Source organism: Phascolarctos cinereus, unplaced genomic scaffold, assembly GCF_003287225.1.
Source record: "Phascolarctos cinereus isolate Bilbo 61053 unplaced genomic scaffold, phaCin_HiC Scaffold_2;HRSCAF=192, whole genome shotgun sequence".
In the NCBI taxonomy this organism is placed as follows: domain Eukaryota; kingdom Metazoa; phylum Chordata; class Mammalia; order Diprotodontia; family Phascolarctidae; genus Phascolarctos; species Phascolarctos cinereus.
In genome coordinates this window covers 112,559,646-112,574,862 of record NW_027555625.1, presented here as the reverse complement: position 1 = coordinate 112,574,862, position 15,217 = coordinate 112,559,646, and the positions used below count along the sequence as shown (strand labels likewise).

General features: G+C 34.3%; 1 protein-coding gene across 12 annotated transcripts in view; it reads right to left on the bottom strand.

The window, feature by feature from the left end:
* Positions 1-386: 386 nt before the first annotated feature.
* EHBP1 (EH domain binding protein 1) overlaps positions 387-15,217 on the bottom strand; it is a 384,193-nt gene continuing 369,362 nt past the window's right edge. For all 12 annotated transcript variants that reach the window (XM_020985470.2, XM_078149539.1, XM_020985475.2 and 9 more), the window contains 4 exons: positions 9,580-9,679; positions 8,344-8,417; positions 1,731-1,845; positions 387-1,433 (listed from right to left, as the gene is read on the bottom strand). In XM_020985470.2, the coding sequence (XP_020841129.1) occupies positions 1,343-1,433; positions 1,731-1,845; positions 8,344-8,417; positions 9,580-9,679 (380 nt within the window). In that variant the 3' untranslated portion in view covers positions 387-1,342. The remainder of the gene's footprint in view (positions 1,434-1,730; positions 1,846-8,343; positions 8,418-9,579; positions 9,680-15,217) is intronic.

Below are 15,217 nucleotides of genomic sequence, written 5' to 3'. Positions count from 1 at the left end.
TCTTTCTTCATTCTACCACTGGTCATCCCCAACCTCTAGAGATTTTTAAGAAGTTAACAACACTTATACTCAACTGTCCTAAACTCAATGAAAACTGTTAGAATGGGTAGAAAAAAAATTAACCTAAAGGTGCAGTAAATAATATTCAGAACCCTTAATCTAACAAGAGGAATCATACTTTCTCTGGATAAGACATTAAAATATAATCTACAGGACTGACTTTCAAAATTTATATTTTGTTTTCAAAGGAGCACAGTGTAATCAGGCTGGAACCATGTAGTTTTAGTTAAAAGGTGCTCATTTTTAAAAAAATTAAGTCTTGTGGTTATACAAACTACTAATCAAACCAAAGCAGTAAAGTTTGAATTGTAAGAAAATGTCAGTCATTAAGGTAAGAAAGATTCTTTTATTGAAAATTTATATATGATTCAGTATTGTAATAAATAAACATAACCATTTCACAAAAATGATAGAGCTATACTAGAGAAGAAAAACATTAACTGGGGGAATTGCACACAGTGGCAAGGCAGACTTCCTATAGATACAGAATAAATATTAACAGCATTTTTGAGCCAATGTTGAGACCCAATGAAACGGGACCAGGCTATATGTAATAAATAATTATTCAGAAACATGGTGCATCATTAAATGAAAAAACTTTCCGTAAACTTATGTATCATTTAGCCCCATCCTTATAGCACATCTTCAAATTACGGGGTTCTTTTCTCAAGCTATGTTAAAAGACCTTTCTCTGAACAAATCAGAGGGAATCAATTCTATTATGCTTACAGTAAAGTGGAAAACAACTGGAGGGGGAAAACATGGGTAAATATAGCATAGCTTAATAATTTCATTATATATGATCTAACTATAAAATTTAGGTAGCATATTAAGTATTATGTATGGCATGACTAGATGAAATCATTCATATTTTTCCTATCCCCATTTTACCCCTCCCCCCTCAATGCTAACAACAACAACAACAACAACAAACAGATTTGTTTTCAATTTTTCTTCCCAACAAAAGATTAAAGAGGCAGATTCTTCTTCCTTGAACAGCTTCTTAAACATCTCCAATACCAATCATCACCCACAAGGTTTCTGTGCAAATCTATTTCACATAATTTCAAAAGAATGACAAGCTTACAAGTAAATCCTGATACAAGGCTATTTTGAAGTACTGGGATTTTCTCCAAGGAAGGAGGGGAAAGGGGGAGTGGGATGAAGTAGAGTTGGGCCAAACAAAATGCTAAAGTTTTAAATCAAGAATGAGTCTCCATATTCTCGTCTGGGCTCTACTGACATGACAGTCGGGAAGGGTTCTCAGTGTCTCAGAGCCCAGTTACTGAAGAACACATTTTTCTTCTTTCTTGGCCATCTTGCCTTTGTTTTGCTCCAAGGTTCGCTCCAAATGTTCATCTTCTTCCTCTGCCCTGGAATTACAACAAATAGGAAATAAAATTATTATTCTTCGTGATGCCCAAGTACTGAGACTGAGAAATGCCTTTCCCACACCTCTCTTTCCCTCCTTCATCCCGGGTCCCCCAAACCCAGCAGAGGATGGCCTTGGAAGAATAATGGGAGGGTGGGCAGATGCCGCAAGTAAAGGCCTGGGGCCTTCTGGAGGCTCTGCTTTGGTCACTTTAGAGGCTGAACTTTCCTACAAACTTTCTGGGTCATTTTAAAAGCAGATGTCAAAAAAGCACATCCTCTCTACTGGCCAAACTCACTGCTTCTCTTGAGCGTCCAGGTCCCTGACCAGCGCATCTCGTTTGTTCACCAGGATGACGAGCTCATCCAGTAAGAGTTGTTCTCGCCTTTTCTGGGCTTCAGTCTTTTGCCAGTCTGAGGGCAGGGAAAAGAAGCTGGTTACACTCGACGCCTTCTGCAGCAGCCCAAGCAAGCTTCCTGCTTTGGCCCTCCATCAGCTAAGGCTCTCCCCGCCCTTTCCCCCTTTTCTACCTCTCTCTTGTCTGCCTTCCTGAGCTTTGCTTCAAGACGACGAGTGTTTCTGGGACAATTACTGACATTTTAGTAAGATTAGGAAACACGTAGATAGAAGTGATTAGGTTTCCCCCCTAAAAATGGATTTTCTTAATACTGTCTACAGTTGGACGTGGCTGCTCTGGACAGAGGGCGTGGCCGAGAGGACAAGCCTGGGGACGCACCTGAGTCGAGATGAAGTGCGGGGAAGTTGAGCTTTCTACACTCTCGAGAGGCAGCCCCTATGCACCAACGTGGCGGTGTGGGGCTTGGGAAGCCGGGCAGGGTAGGAGAATCGCAAGAAAATCTTTCAGAAGCTGCGAGATCTGCCTCAGAACTTTGCCTCCCTCTTCAATCAACTCCCATCCTAAATAGCCTATTCTTCACTAATTTCCTCCTCACTCTATTTTAGCAGTTGGACGTAGCTCACACTGGGCGCCATATGCTTCACAATAACTTTAAAAGTAGTGTATGAGCTAATTAGCATTTTCTTTGAAGTAAAAAAAATAAATTTGCCTTGCATTTTATGCTCTCAAACGCATAGTAGCCAGCATTCTTTTTTAAGAGTTTTGTTCAGCGACCTTAATTTAAAGCATTTTTTTTTTTTTGGCAGAGGGGAAACTACATATTTGCTCCTGAAATTCTTTGCAAAACATTGGGAAATCCGGTGGGTAGCTCCCCCTCCCAACCCTCAACCCCCAGCAGACTTGCCTGTGCCAGTTTTAAGAGAAACACCTATGATATTTCCCAACCTCTCTTGTCTTTAGTCTTTCTTTAAGAAGAGCAGTTTCATTTCATAAAACAGGACCACATTTAACATTTAAAGCCCTTGTGAAACCAAAGCCAACTGCTCTCTGGACAGACTGTAAGGGCTTGTAGCTGTCAATCAACCACCAGTCTACCCCGCCTCCCTCATTAGGAAGGTAAACAATGAAAAGAAGAAGTAGATGATGAAGGAGATAGCAGAACAAATGAGGACCAAGAGGAAAACAGGACACCAGCTTTAAAAAAAAATCTGTAGCCACTGACTCAGGCAGCGTCCCCTCCGCCAAAGCACTTTCCAAAAACAGAGGAAAGAGGGTGTGCAATCCTTTTGGGTTTTTCTCTCCTCTCTCTCCATTGCCCTGGGCAATCACGTTAAAACTCACATGGCTGGTGCTTATTCAGATAAACCTAACAATGCACACCAATGGTTACCATGTGAATCTTCACAAACCACACAAGAATGTGCTGGTTCAAATCCCCCTGACCCCCCTCCAAAGCAAAATTTATTCAAGACAGCAAACTGCTCAGCAGCCTTATGAAAGCAAGTGGTGCTAGAGGGAATTCTGTCTTGTATTTACAAATTAAAAATTAGATGCATCATCATGCAATAAAGGTTAGAATAGCAGCAAAAGCCAGAAATGTTTAATGACCTTTATCATTATTTCTTTTATTCTCTAAGCTCAGAAGTACATAAATAAAAATAGAATGTATATTACATATACAATGCACAGTGAACAAACATATAAAATAACTTTATCATTATTCTCCTGCAACTGGAAAGTGTTTTTTAAAAGAAAAATAAATATTACTGCTGAAAGTTTTTTTAGTTATATCACCTAGGTTAACTTACTGAGATTTATTTTTTAATTAAAAAAAAAGAAACATAGTAAACCTGCAAGAATGTTATGTCATTTACCACTTTGCTCTTTTAATTCAAATGGTTAGATACTAAAAAGAATATTTCATAAAATTACTGTTCCAGTTATAAATCAAGCTCTCCTGACTATAAAGAAGCTGAAATCTGCACAGCTGGTTTTTTAAACATGAATATGCTTAAAAAACCCCCCCAATAGTTTTATCTGTAATTAATCAACATGTACTAGAAACCAAAACTAGACAAATAAGAAAGATTACCAGTTTTGATAAGTGCTTATCTTTTTCCATTTTACACTTGTAGTGATGACAACTACTGTAAACTTTCATTTACAATTTGGTCACCCTGGCCTAGATCTTTTTGTGAGAATTATACTAGGTGCACCTGTTGGAAAGGAAGTCTATTTTCTTTTACAGACTTCAAAATATAACCAAATGAAAAATTTCAGGCAATTTCTAGAAGGGCAACAAAATACATACTATAATTTGTATTTACAGAGCATTTGCTAAGGAAGGTACTACTTAGTATCAGTGACAATGAAATGATACATAATATCTATAATTAATTATTTCTTTGATTCAGTAAACATAAGTACCTACAACATGCAGGGCATTCTGCTAAGTAATGGAGGAAACAAAGATGAACTTCACTGATTTGTCACCTACCATTAGTTTTAATGCTCCAGCTTACAATAAGGAGTGTAAGGATTCTTTTTTAGAAATAAAATTTTGAAACTTAAAGATACAGTTTAGAAAAAACCCTTCTAAATTAAAAAACAACAACCCCCAACCATCTATTATTTAATAATCTCTCTAGTTTTCAATTTTTCATTGTTCAGCAATGATATTTTCCACAAACCTTTAAAACATTGTACTTTCTTTGAAATTTTAAATACAAGTAAAGTTGATTACTTTTAGGATGAGTATAACTGTTTCAGTATAACTAATGGGGTTTTCCATTATCATCAAGTACATATCTGCATATTAAAAATGATCTCCAAACATACTTCAATTGATTTGTGTAGGAAATAAATGTTAAAACTAGTGCAGGTAGCAAAAATTCACATTTAAGCATTCTCACAGATGGCAAGAACTCATATCTTTATTTAGTTAGTGTGAAAAATAAAAACTTTTCATCTTGTTTTTTATTGGGATAAATTCAATTTTATTTCTGGAACGAAAACTAATCTACTTCTTTAAGCTAAAGTCAATAAGGAAAAAGCCCATTTGAAACAGCTTCATGTAGAAGTTCTGAAATATTTTGAAAAGTACATGCATGTAAATTTATAAATGACCTATTACTCATTTAAAGAAAGGATTACTTCCCAATAATACCAGTCATAGGTACCTACACTGATCTCGACTTTGAGAAACTACAATATAGAGTGTGATTAATTTAAAGATTCTAGTGCATCACTTTAAAAAAGCTATATATTCTCTCTCAACAAAATAGGATTAAATATTGATGCTACATTTGAGCCAAAGTTGTGAAATAAGGAAATCCTGTTTATATCTGTCTACATTAAGCTGCTAAACATACACATATACTAAATAGCAAAAATCTGGCTTTTTGCTTGAATTTTGGGAATTTATGTATTTTCAATAATTCACATACAAGTTCTACATTGTCTGTACCTTTGTTGAAGTGAACACTTACCTTTAAAAAAGGCAAGGGTATTTCACATAAATACTTTAATATAAAGGGCCTAAAGTTGTAGTAAACCTTCAACCTTGCCACTATAAATAAGCCTCACACTTTGATGAAAATTAACACTAGTTTTGTAAAGAGCACATTGGGGGATTGCAGTCAAGTCTTATCTTTAGTTCCAGTCAACTAGCAATCCTGAAAGAGTTTGCATCATCATCAGAGCAGGCCATTTGATAGGATTCTACTGCTGAACCTAATCAATCTATGGAATACTGTGGCTGTGCTGTGTAACAAAGCTAAAATAGATTTACAAATGGGGTTTTAGGGGATAAGCTCCTCCACAGGATTACATATTGATTTTAAATATAAAAAGCTTATCATATAAACCATAACTACAAAAATAGTGAACCTGTGCATAAATCCTTTTAGAAGAGCACCCACTTCAAACTATATGCCAAGAATAAATCAAGCTGTACAAAACCCTAAAGAAGATCCATCTCTTGTGCAGGAAATGGACGCTCTACTTTTTAAAAGCCCACCCTAATGTGTGCAGAAATGAATTTATCTTTCCCAAGGGGGCAGTAAATAATATGGAACAAAAAATATAGGGAAAGTATCTAAAGCACATTCATCAGCTTGAGGTGTATATGGATATGAAATTGACACCTCAGAATGAAATAATAAAAGTGCTTATGACCTTTTAGTCGAATGATTATAATTTGCACTTTATTTTTGCTTCCAATCCAAAAAAATTTACATTTCTTTTAATGAACCAGGCTTATTATGCTCCTTACACACATTTTTTAGGATAGGCAGTTTCAGTAGCATATTCACTTGTAAAGACTACAGTTTATTGCTAAGCCATGCCATCACTGTTAAATGGGAGGGAGGGGAAAGGAAGCTAGGAACATACTTACAAACAAAAACAAAAACAGTGCTGCCTATTCATGCGTTTTCTCTGTGAAGTACTTTAACACTCCAAAAGACTATTCAGCTGTATATACACCCATTTGAACAGTTGGCTAAGAGGACAGGGTCTTCACACCACTGAACATTACAATGGTCAACACCTCTACATGAGGACAGTACTGCCCACACACTGCTCACATTAGCAGGGCATAAGAACATTCAATAAACTGGCTTTATCTGCAATCAGCAGGCTGATACTTTTTCTCTTCTTGTCAACAACTAAAGATGAAAACTCATTGATAGGTTTTTTTTTAGAAGCACAGTCACATATGTGGAGCAGTAACATACATTAAAAAAAAAACCACCCAGGAACTGGTATCATGTAAATAAAACAAGTTTTAAAAAGTAAAGAAAGCTCATTGTTTTATTATTCTAATGGGGGTAGGGGGAAGAGTTTTCTATTTTTTATTCCAGTTGTATAAAAGTTATTTAGCTTGCAAATCTGGTGGGTTGGGATGAGATTGTTGTTTGTGCTCAGTACAATGCTAAGATAACTTTTCATATCCTATAGGAATAGTAGAATGCCTTTAGAACATATGGTTCCTATTGATCCTATATGGTCAACTGCTATGTGAGACCATGCACAATTATGCTTAGAGGAAGATACATGCAAAATACATCAGAATCCATGCAAAGAGGCTGTAGTAGAATTATCCTTCACACACACACACACACACACACACACACCCCTAAACAAATGCGTTGACTATTTACTGTACTGAATTTTCAATTGACTTTTAACTTTCTAATCTCTTCTAAAGGTTATGTGAAGTCCGTTGGCAATTATGTGACTTACCACAAAAATTCTCAATAAAAAAGAACAAATAAAATTTATCATCTTTGTGTTCTTTTATTTCTGTAATAAACTTCAAAAAACCATTTAAAATTAGGATTTTTTGTGTCCATTTTTACACTTCTGCTATTATCCACACTATGTGAAGCATTTTGATTTCTATCTTAAGGATTTTATCATTATAAAAAATCACATAAATGAATAAAATTTGATTTCCTAAATAAGGGCTTAATTTCTTTCTAATTATATTTATCAAGTGAGCTAATTGGTGTGAAAGTTCTTTGAAAAGAATAAAAGTATTATGTAAATGTAGGTATACCCTAGGCATTTTATTTATTGTCATCATTCAATGAAAATGTGGCAATCAATGTTCTGATATTCAAAAAGTACAAGACTTCTCACGGCTTTCTCTTAGAAACTTAGGTTTCTAGTGAAGTCTCTAAACTAATTAGAATTGATTTATTATGGATCAGGTACCTTATCAGGTGAAGAAAGAAATTACCATAGACAGTCAAAGGGTTAAAAGGTCAATACCGAATAGGAAAATCAATTTGCATTGATTAGACAAAAGGTCCATTTTACAGAGTCCAAAGGATTAACTTTTAAGCAGACATCTTTGAACTGTAAGACAACATTTCCAACTGAGAGGAGTAAGAACAGTATTTATAAAACACTTACTTAAAAAAATAACTAAATATGGTAAGCAATAGGTTAAACGCTGGCTGATCCTTACTTATATTATAAATCATCCATAGGATTATAACATAATTCATTTAAAAGAGTTATGAAAAAAATTTGATTGTTTTACTTATCTCCTATGTCAATCTCTCTGCATATTCATTTAGGTATAGTATTTAGACTCTCAAGACTTATAGAAGGCAGTTTATTTCAATCTTCCTGACACTAATGAAATATTACATTGAAATTTTGAGTATCCTAATATGAAATATCAACCTGATGCATCTTTTAGCACTCTTCCCAGTGTAAATAAAATGCAAATCAGTACAATGTTAATTTTGCTTTAGATTTCTATTTTATAGAATTTAAAATTTCTTGGATGTTATGATTTTGAACTTCATAACAACACAATAGATAGCATAAATGAATAATCTATCTGAATTAGGGTCCTTAGGTTTGTGTCTTTCAGTCATTTATATAGTAACTGCTGTATATTCATAACGAATGACCTTATAGACCCACCCAGTACAGCTAAATGTTCATAGATGCTTGAATTTTGTTTTAGAACTAAACCCCATGATAGTTTAGCCTTTGTATTAAGAGGTTCATTTTTTCTCAGTAACATGTTTCTTACCTTCAATTGCAAGCATCGCCCTCAACTCCCGGTTCAACAGCTCGTAGCGTCTTTCTAGGTCATGTTCTTTTTCCCTAGGCAAGTTTTGAAAGTTCATCAATATGCTAATGACTAAATCATTAAACACTTAAAAGGACCTTTAAGTTACATTGATTTTAGGGCTCATAGCTGACTTTTCTCTTTAAGCTACTCCAAACAAATGATACAGAAACCTAAAACCTTCATCACTTGGTGCTGTTCTTGTCATTCTTCCACAATAAAAGGCATATTTCAATTTGCAGATAAGTAAGCTGATTCTTATAGACTTTATGTACATAGACTGTTATAGAGAAAAAAACTCCTATTTTGTGCTGTTGAAGTTGCTAAAATATTTTTTCCCTAATTCTTAATAAACTTTTTTTAACCTAAGAATATCTACTAAGATGCACAGAAGTCGTATTTGTGTCTATTTTAACGTCATAAAGACAAAATTTTGGGTTAGAAAACGTTGTCTCTTCACTTCTAAAAGTCAAGTTGAGGTATGGGAATGCATTTATGAAAATGAGCTATTTCCCTAAAATAAGAAATGTGAGCAAGCTCATCTCTACACTAGGTGGCATCCTATAAGAACACTACTAATAAGCAGAGAGAATGAGGAGAGAGAGAGGGCCTAGAGTAGGTGAAATGCCAGATACTAAGAATGCTTACTGTTTATATTTTCTCCACTCTTCCTCTGACCCTGTTAACTGCAAATGCTGCCTCTTTAGGAGAACAGTTTACTTTTAAATCATTAGCATTTTCTTCTGAGATGTATACGGTCATATCATCAGTAGTACAGGTTATGTATAATTTCACTTCCTGATAAAATTTTAATATTAAAAACACTTTAAGAAAATCTTTTAAATTAACTTAAAACTCATCTTTTCCTCTTATAAATCAAACTTCCTTAGATAAATAAACTACTCTTTGAAACACAAACTAGTTTTCTACTCTTTTGTCCCTCGTATTTAGACCATACTATTTTCAGTTTTTATCCATATCTTTTCCTATGGACAACACTATTTTAATATTTATGTTTAGAAGCCAGTCTGTCATGTAACCAAACATATGATATGTTAAATATACTGATAAAAATATACCTGAGGAAATAAAAAAAATTAAATCTAATTAAAACAAAATGTAAGTGATAACAAAAATGTGATAGTAAGGATTTTGTCAAACTTTGTAGGAAAATCAAGCTCTGTCTTGAGTACTTACAGGAGAGAGAGTTGGTTCATTCTTCGTATTAATGCATTTTTCTTATTAACTAACATAAACCATTCTTGCATCATAGCTTCTTCTTCTTCTGTGTTCCTTCCTACAAACACAGGAGGATTTATCTTTTAATGTCTCCATAAGCCATAGCATTGTTCAGTGTCAATTTTTAAATATGTAATACTTAATTTTAGCTGATCTAATACTATATTTTAGACTGTTAGCAATAGAAGATTAGAGACCTAGACCTGAAAAATTCATGTTTAAATAATAATAATAAGCCTATCTTCCAAAGCTGATAAATTTCAGCATGTATATTTTCACTCCCCTTTAACATACCTACAGATCATATTAACACTAAGTACAGTAAACAAAGTGTTCCACCTTTTAAATCCTCCCCAGAGGCTTAATTGTTATTATGTTTCAATGAGGAACTTGTGGTGCTGACAGACATATGGTCACGATAAAAAAAAAAAAGCCCAACACAACAACCAAATCCCAGCTAAAAATCATTATGAGAAGTACAAGACTAGAAGGAAGTTCATGGACATCCTGAGATTATGGTAAGCCAGCTATCTGTAATAATTTACTTGGTGTTATTTTTCTTTTCAAAAGTAAAGCCATAATATACATTTTTTACCCTGTATCAATAACAGGGTAAATCCAATCAGGGAAAATAGAGTTTAAATTAAGAAGAAATATTAGTGATCTATGAGTAAAGATTTTCTAATGAAGATATCAGTAGATCAGAAAACATCTGAATAAATGATCTAAGCAAAAAAGACAAACCCAAATGTGGAAATACAAAATGAGTATTTCTTAGATTCTTCCCCTAAGGATGCAATGAGTTATTAAACATGTTACATTTTTACAAAACAGATACATTTGATGGTGAAGGGCCACCCCCTCCCTCCCCAACCCTTTGCATCAGGACACATGCAGCCTCTTATTTTCTCTTTAGAAAAAGGCAGCACTAATATTTACAAGAAAGGTGGACTCTTCCAGGACCTTTTTCCTGCCACTTGTGTCAAAAGGCAAGTAGTCAAATTCACAATTCTGTGGGAAGGAATTTTCTAAGATTCATAGGGCATCAGTTCATGCCTTGAAGCATAAAATTTCACCAGGAAAAGATTTTTAGCAAACAAATTCTCAAAGCAAGACAAAGAATTACGTTGCTCTGCTAACATTTAATTCTGCAGTCTAACTTCAGCATAGCATTTACAGGGTTAACAGAAATGTCTGATTAAAAAGAGAAAATCTCAATGAATTTAGTATTCTATAAGGTTCTGCTTTTTTATTTTAAACATGAAAATATTTTAACACATAAATGGAATCTAAAGTGTTTTTGCTTTCTACTATCCAATCATAATTCCACCTGAAAAATAAGTATAACATATATTTTAGACTGATATAAAATGGTTATCTGCTACTAGGAGAATAAAGAAAACAGGTAAATTCATTAAATACTGTTAAAATTTAAAAGTATGAAGGATACATAGGATAAAGTCATTTAGAGACTGAACAAAGTCTTTATTGTTTTACAGTATTTTTAATCTGTCTTTTAGGGTTGCTGGTTTTGCATTCACTTTGGACCATGTGATGCCTTGACACTGGTCATGTGATATAGGCTGCGATAGGCACAAATCCCTGGGCAGCAACAAAAGAAGAAAGAGTAAAAAGAAAAAGCTGAGAAAAAGCTTGCAATTTGGAAAAAGGCCAATTGTACCCTGGTGAAGGCCTTTTTGATCATCAAAATGACACATGTGTGCAATATTAATAGCTATAGATTTTGTGATATATTTTCTCGCTACAGACGTAATTCTTGTATCTGTAACTGAAACAGTGACTAAAAACACAGATAAATGAAAACTTTGTGGAAACTTTGGCTTAACCCATAATTGATGCTTTCAAGCAATTGTATACAAAGCAGCTAACTCACTCTTAAATTAGCATCATTTTCTTCAATGGGATATGGCTTCCTTGAGAAAAATAATACTGATGTGGTACTGTCATTTTCAATTAAATTCATAATCTGATTTTTAGATAAGAATAAAGTTGTCCTCTAACTCAAAGAAATTAAACAAAATGACTGTTAGTCTTTTCAAGTTTCAAAATGAAAATAATTGTCTAAAAAATTAAAAATGCTAACGTGAGATTGTTTACTGGACCCCAAAATGCCACAGACTATTAAAATCAACACTCCCAATTTGAAGATAAATTAATACAGCATGCTCCAAATCCTTATCTGAACCAGTACAAGCTTACAGAAACCTATAAACAGTCTAATGATTGTAAACAATTTTTTTTTACCCTGTGAGTACATGATTCCACTATTGTTTTAGGGCTTTTAAAAATTAAAAAAAGCTTTTAAAGTCAGTAAGTTGGACCATTACAAATTAATCCTGACTTTAATAACTGGTTAAAGACCCCTTCAGCTTTATAAGTAACAAAAAATATTAAAGCCTGTGATCACAGTGAGCTTTTCTCATTTCTCCTCTAACCATTTGTTATTTAATCCAATACTAGTAATCCAATTTGTCCATCAGACTTTTAAAGGGCAGAATGCAACTTCCCCAGCTTAGACACTTTTCAAAGTACAATATATTTTTCAAATGAATGCTGGATGTTTCATTTTTTCCCCAACTGTTCCTAGCTCTAATGCAGGAGGAAAAAAAGAACAAGATGAACATTGTTCGTACTGATTAAGTAAGAGCTCATTAAAGAGCTGTCAGTGCCGTACTTTGAATATGCATGAAGCATATAATCAGATCTAGTACCGTCACTAGAGGAGAATACGGTAAGTACAAAGGATTGATTTAATTACTTAGAGTGGGGCTGTGGTGGTAAAGCAGTCTTGTTAGTGCAAAAAGAAAAGGAGGTTGGATTCTGGCACTGTTAGAAAAAAAAGGCAGTTTTAGCTTCTGCCACAATACCTAATCTCAAGATAAAGCACTTTACATTGTAGCTTAAAATGAAGACTGTCATTATTCTATAAAATAGCCATAATTCATCTTATCTTGTTTAACTTTACCTGGTTAACTACTTATTTGGCAAAATTATCTTTAATTTATAATTAAAATCACATCTTTATGTTGACACATTTCCAATTCTGATACTAGATATTTCAAAAATTGTTTAAAATGATTCATAAAAAATTCAAGCTATATGCTTTTAAAACTGCAAAAGCAAAGTGGTAAAAACATTATAGGATCTGGCTCCAAAAAAAAAAAAAGTGAAGAAACAATTGGTTGGTCACATATTTTATAACTTGTTATTTATGTTTATCATCATCATTATCACAACTGTACAACCCTTAGAACATCTTTTATAACAAAATTTAAAAGCATTATCAAGCTGGTCTCTGGTAATACTTTTTTAACTTATGGATGGTTTTCTGCATATATATTTCTGGGTTGATGTTTACCTCTGGAAATCTAGAATCTTCCCTAATATGGCACTCTCAGTATCAGATTTCCCCCCCTCCCATTTGGGAGCAGGGACCACCATTATAAAACAACTATTAAATTACTGGAATGATGACAAATGTCAGGAAAACAATCATCAAAACATTTTCTTCCAAATTATTCCTTATATAATATTCATTAGAAAACATTTTTATATTAGTGAACTAATGTATATCTAAAGTAATATGAAAACCATTCACTTTAGTCTTGAAAATTACAGACACTTCTTAGGTTTAATATTTATGAATTTTAATATTGTATTTAGCATAATGCCTTCAAAATAAGTTAAAAGGTAGATAAAATAAGTTAATAAAAAATTAAACAACAACAACAAAAACCAACCACGAAGAGTCTATCTCATGCTGTCTCAACCCCAAAAACTCATGCCATCTCTCCTCCGGTACTGCTACCATGCTAGAGTACTCTCATCACCTCAGGCCTGAACTATTGCAGGAGGGTGCTGGTGGGTCTGCTTGCCTCCAGTCTTTCCCCATTCTAACACCTGCTTTCTGTCTAGTATGCTGTGATGACTTACAAGTGAACAAAAAGCTAGAAAATGTTTTTTACTTTCATAGAATCCCCAAACAGCAACAAAAATAGGTCTCATAATTTGAATACTGTGGTTTAAGAAGCAGTCATTTAAAAATTTTATTGATGGGGTAGCTAGGTGGCACAGTAGATAGAGCAACAGCCCTGAAGTCAGGAGGACCTGAGTTCAAATTCCGCCTCAGACCAAACACTTGACACTTACTAGCTGCGTGACCCTGGGCAAGTCACTTAACCCCAACTGCCTTAAAAAAATTTTTTTTATTGATAAGTCCTGTTCTATTCTGTATGACAAAGTATTATGAATAAATATCAGAAAAAAACCAACAACAACAAAGAATGGAACCACAGGAATGCTTAGCAACCAGAAAACTGTCATTTAAAATTCTCTTCAAAGTGTCTTAAACATTTTAGAGGAAAATCTGTTCAGTCGTTTTCCATTGTGTCCAACTCTTTGGGACTCCATTTGGGGTTTTCTTGGCAAAAACATTGGAATGGTTTGCCATCTCATTCTCTAGCTCATTTTTAAAGCTGAGCAAACTGAGGCAAACAGGTTTAAATGACTTTCCTCATCTATAAGTTAGAGTCACAAGTAATATAGAATTTTAAAGTTTATATAGCTTTTTATGTGTGTTATCTCATTTGATCTTCACAACAACCCTGCAAAGTAAGTAAGATAAGGATGATTATCTTTATTTGAAGAGGAAGATGAAGAAGTGATCAGATAATTGGCCTGAGGCCACATGGCTATTAGGTGACTGAGCTGGGGCTTGAACCCAAGTGAGTTCAATAGCTTCCATTCAACAACTACTCTGTAAAGAACTTTGCAAACCTTAAAGCTCTATGTGTTGTTTGTTACTACTACTACTACTACTACTACTACTACTACTACTACTACTACTACTACTAACCACTGAACTACCTAGCTACCTAGAAGGTTTGATACTGATACTAGCTATCATTCAAGTATGTGAAGTATGCAAATTAAATAAGCTTTTGTGGCCATGCTGGGAACCTATTAGCATTTATTTAAACAACATATTTAGAAACATTTTTGGTGTATAATTTATTCAAAAATTGGGAATTTCCTGTGCTAATGTTTATTCACTATTTATTTTTGGTAAATTCTTTTATCTAAGATTGTAGCCTCCGGATAGAGGACAAATATAAAGAAAGCATTGTAGTCTATGGCTGGTTAGCTCACTGTTTAGAGCCATATATGTCTAATAAACTTTCCTTTATCCCACGGCCACAGACTATACTCTTAATTTGGACTAGACACTATATAAAAATCTGTGCCACCGAGTCCACTCACGATGGCTGCCTGAATGGAACCAGGCAGCCTAGCTCCCATGGACCTACTTCACAAAATCTTAAAAAATCACACCAGATCAAATAACAATTGAGAAATCCACTGAGAAACCACAGCAAATGATTTGTTACATCCCAAGAAAAGCACAAAAAGTCAGCCAGAACCCCACAGGTACAAGCCAAGAGATCCAGTGTCAGCAACCTCCCCGTTTCACCCGAGAAGTATATTATCTGCAAGATTCTGTGCTCAGAGGCAGGAATAGCTAGCAGAGTGCTGTTCTGAGACGGGCTCACAGCAGGGCCACTGGAAGCCCGAGGAA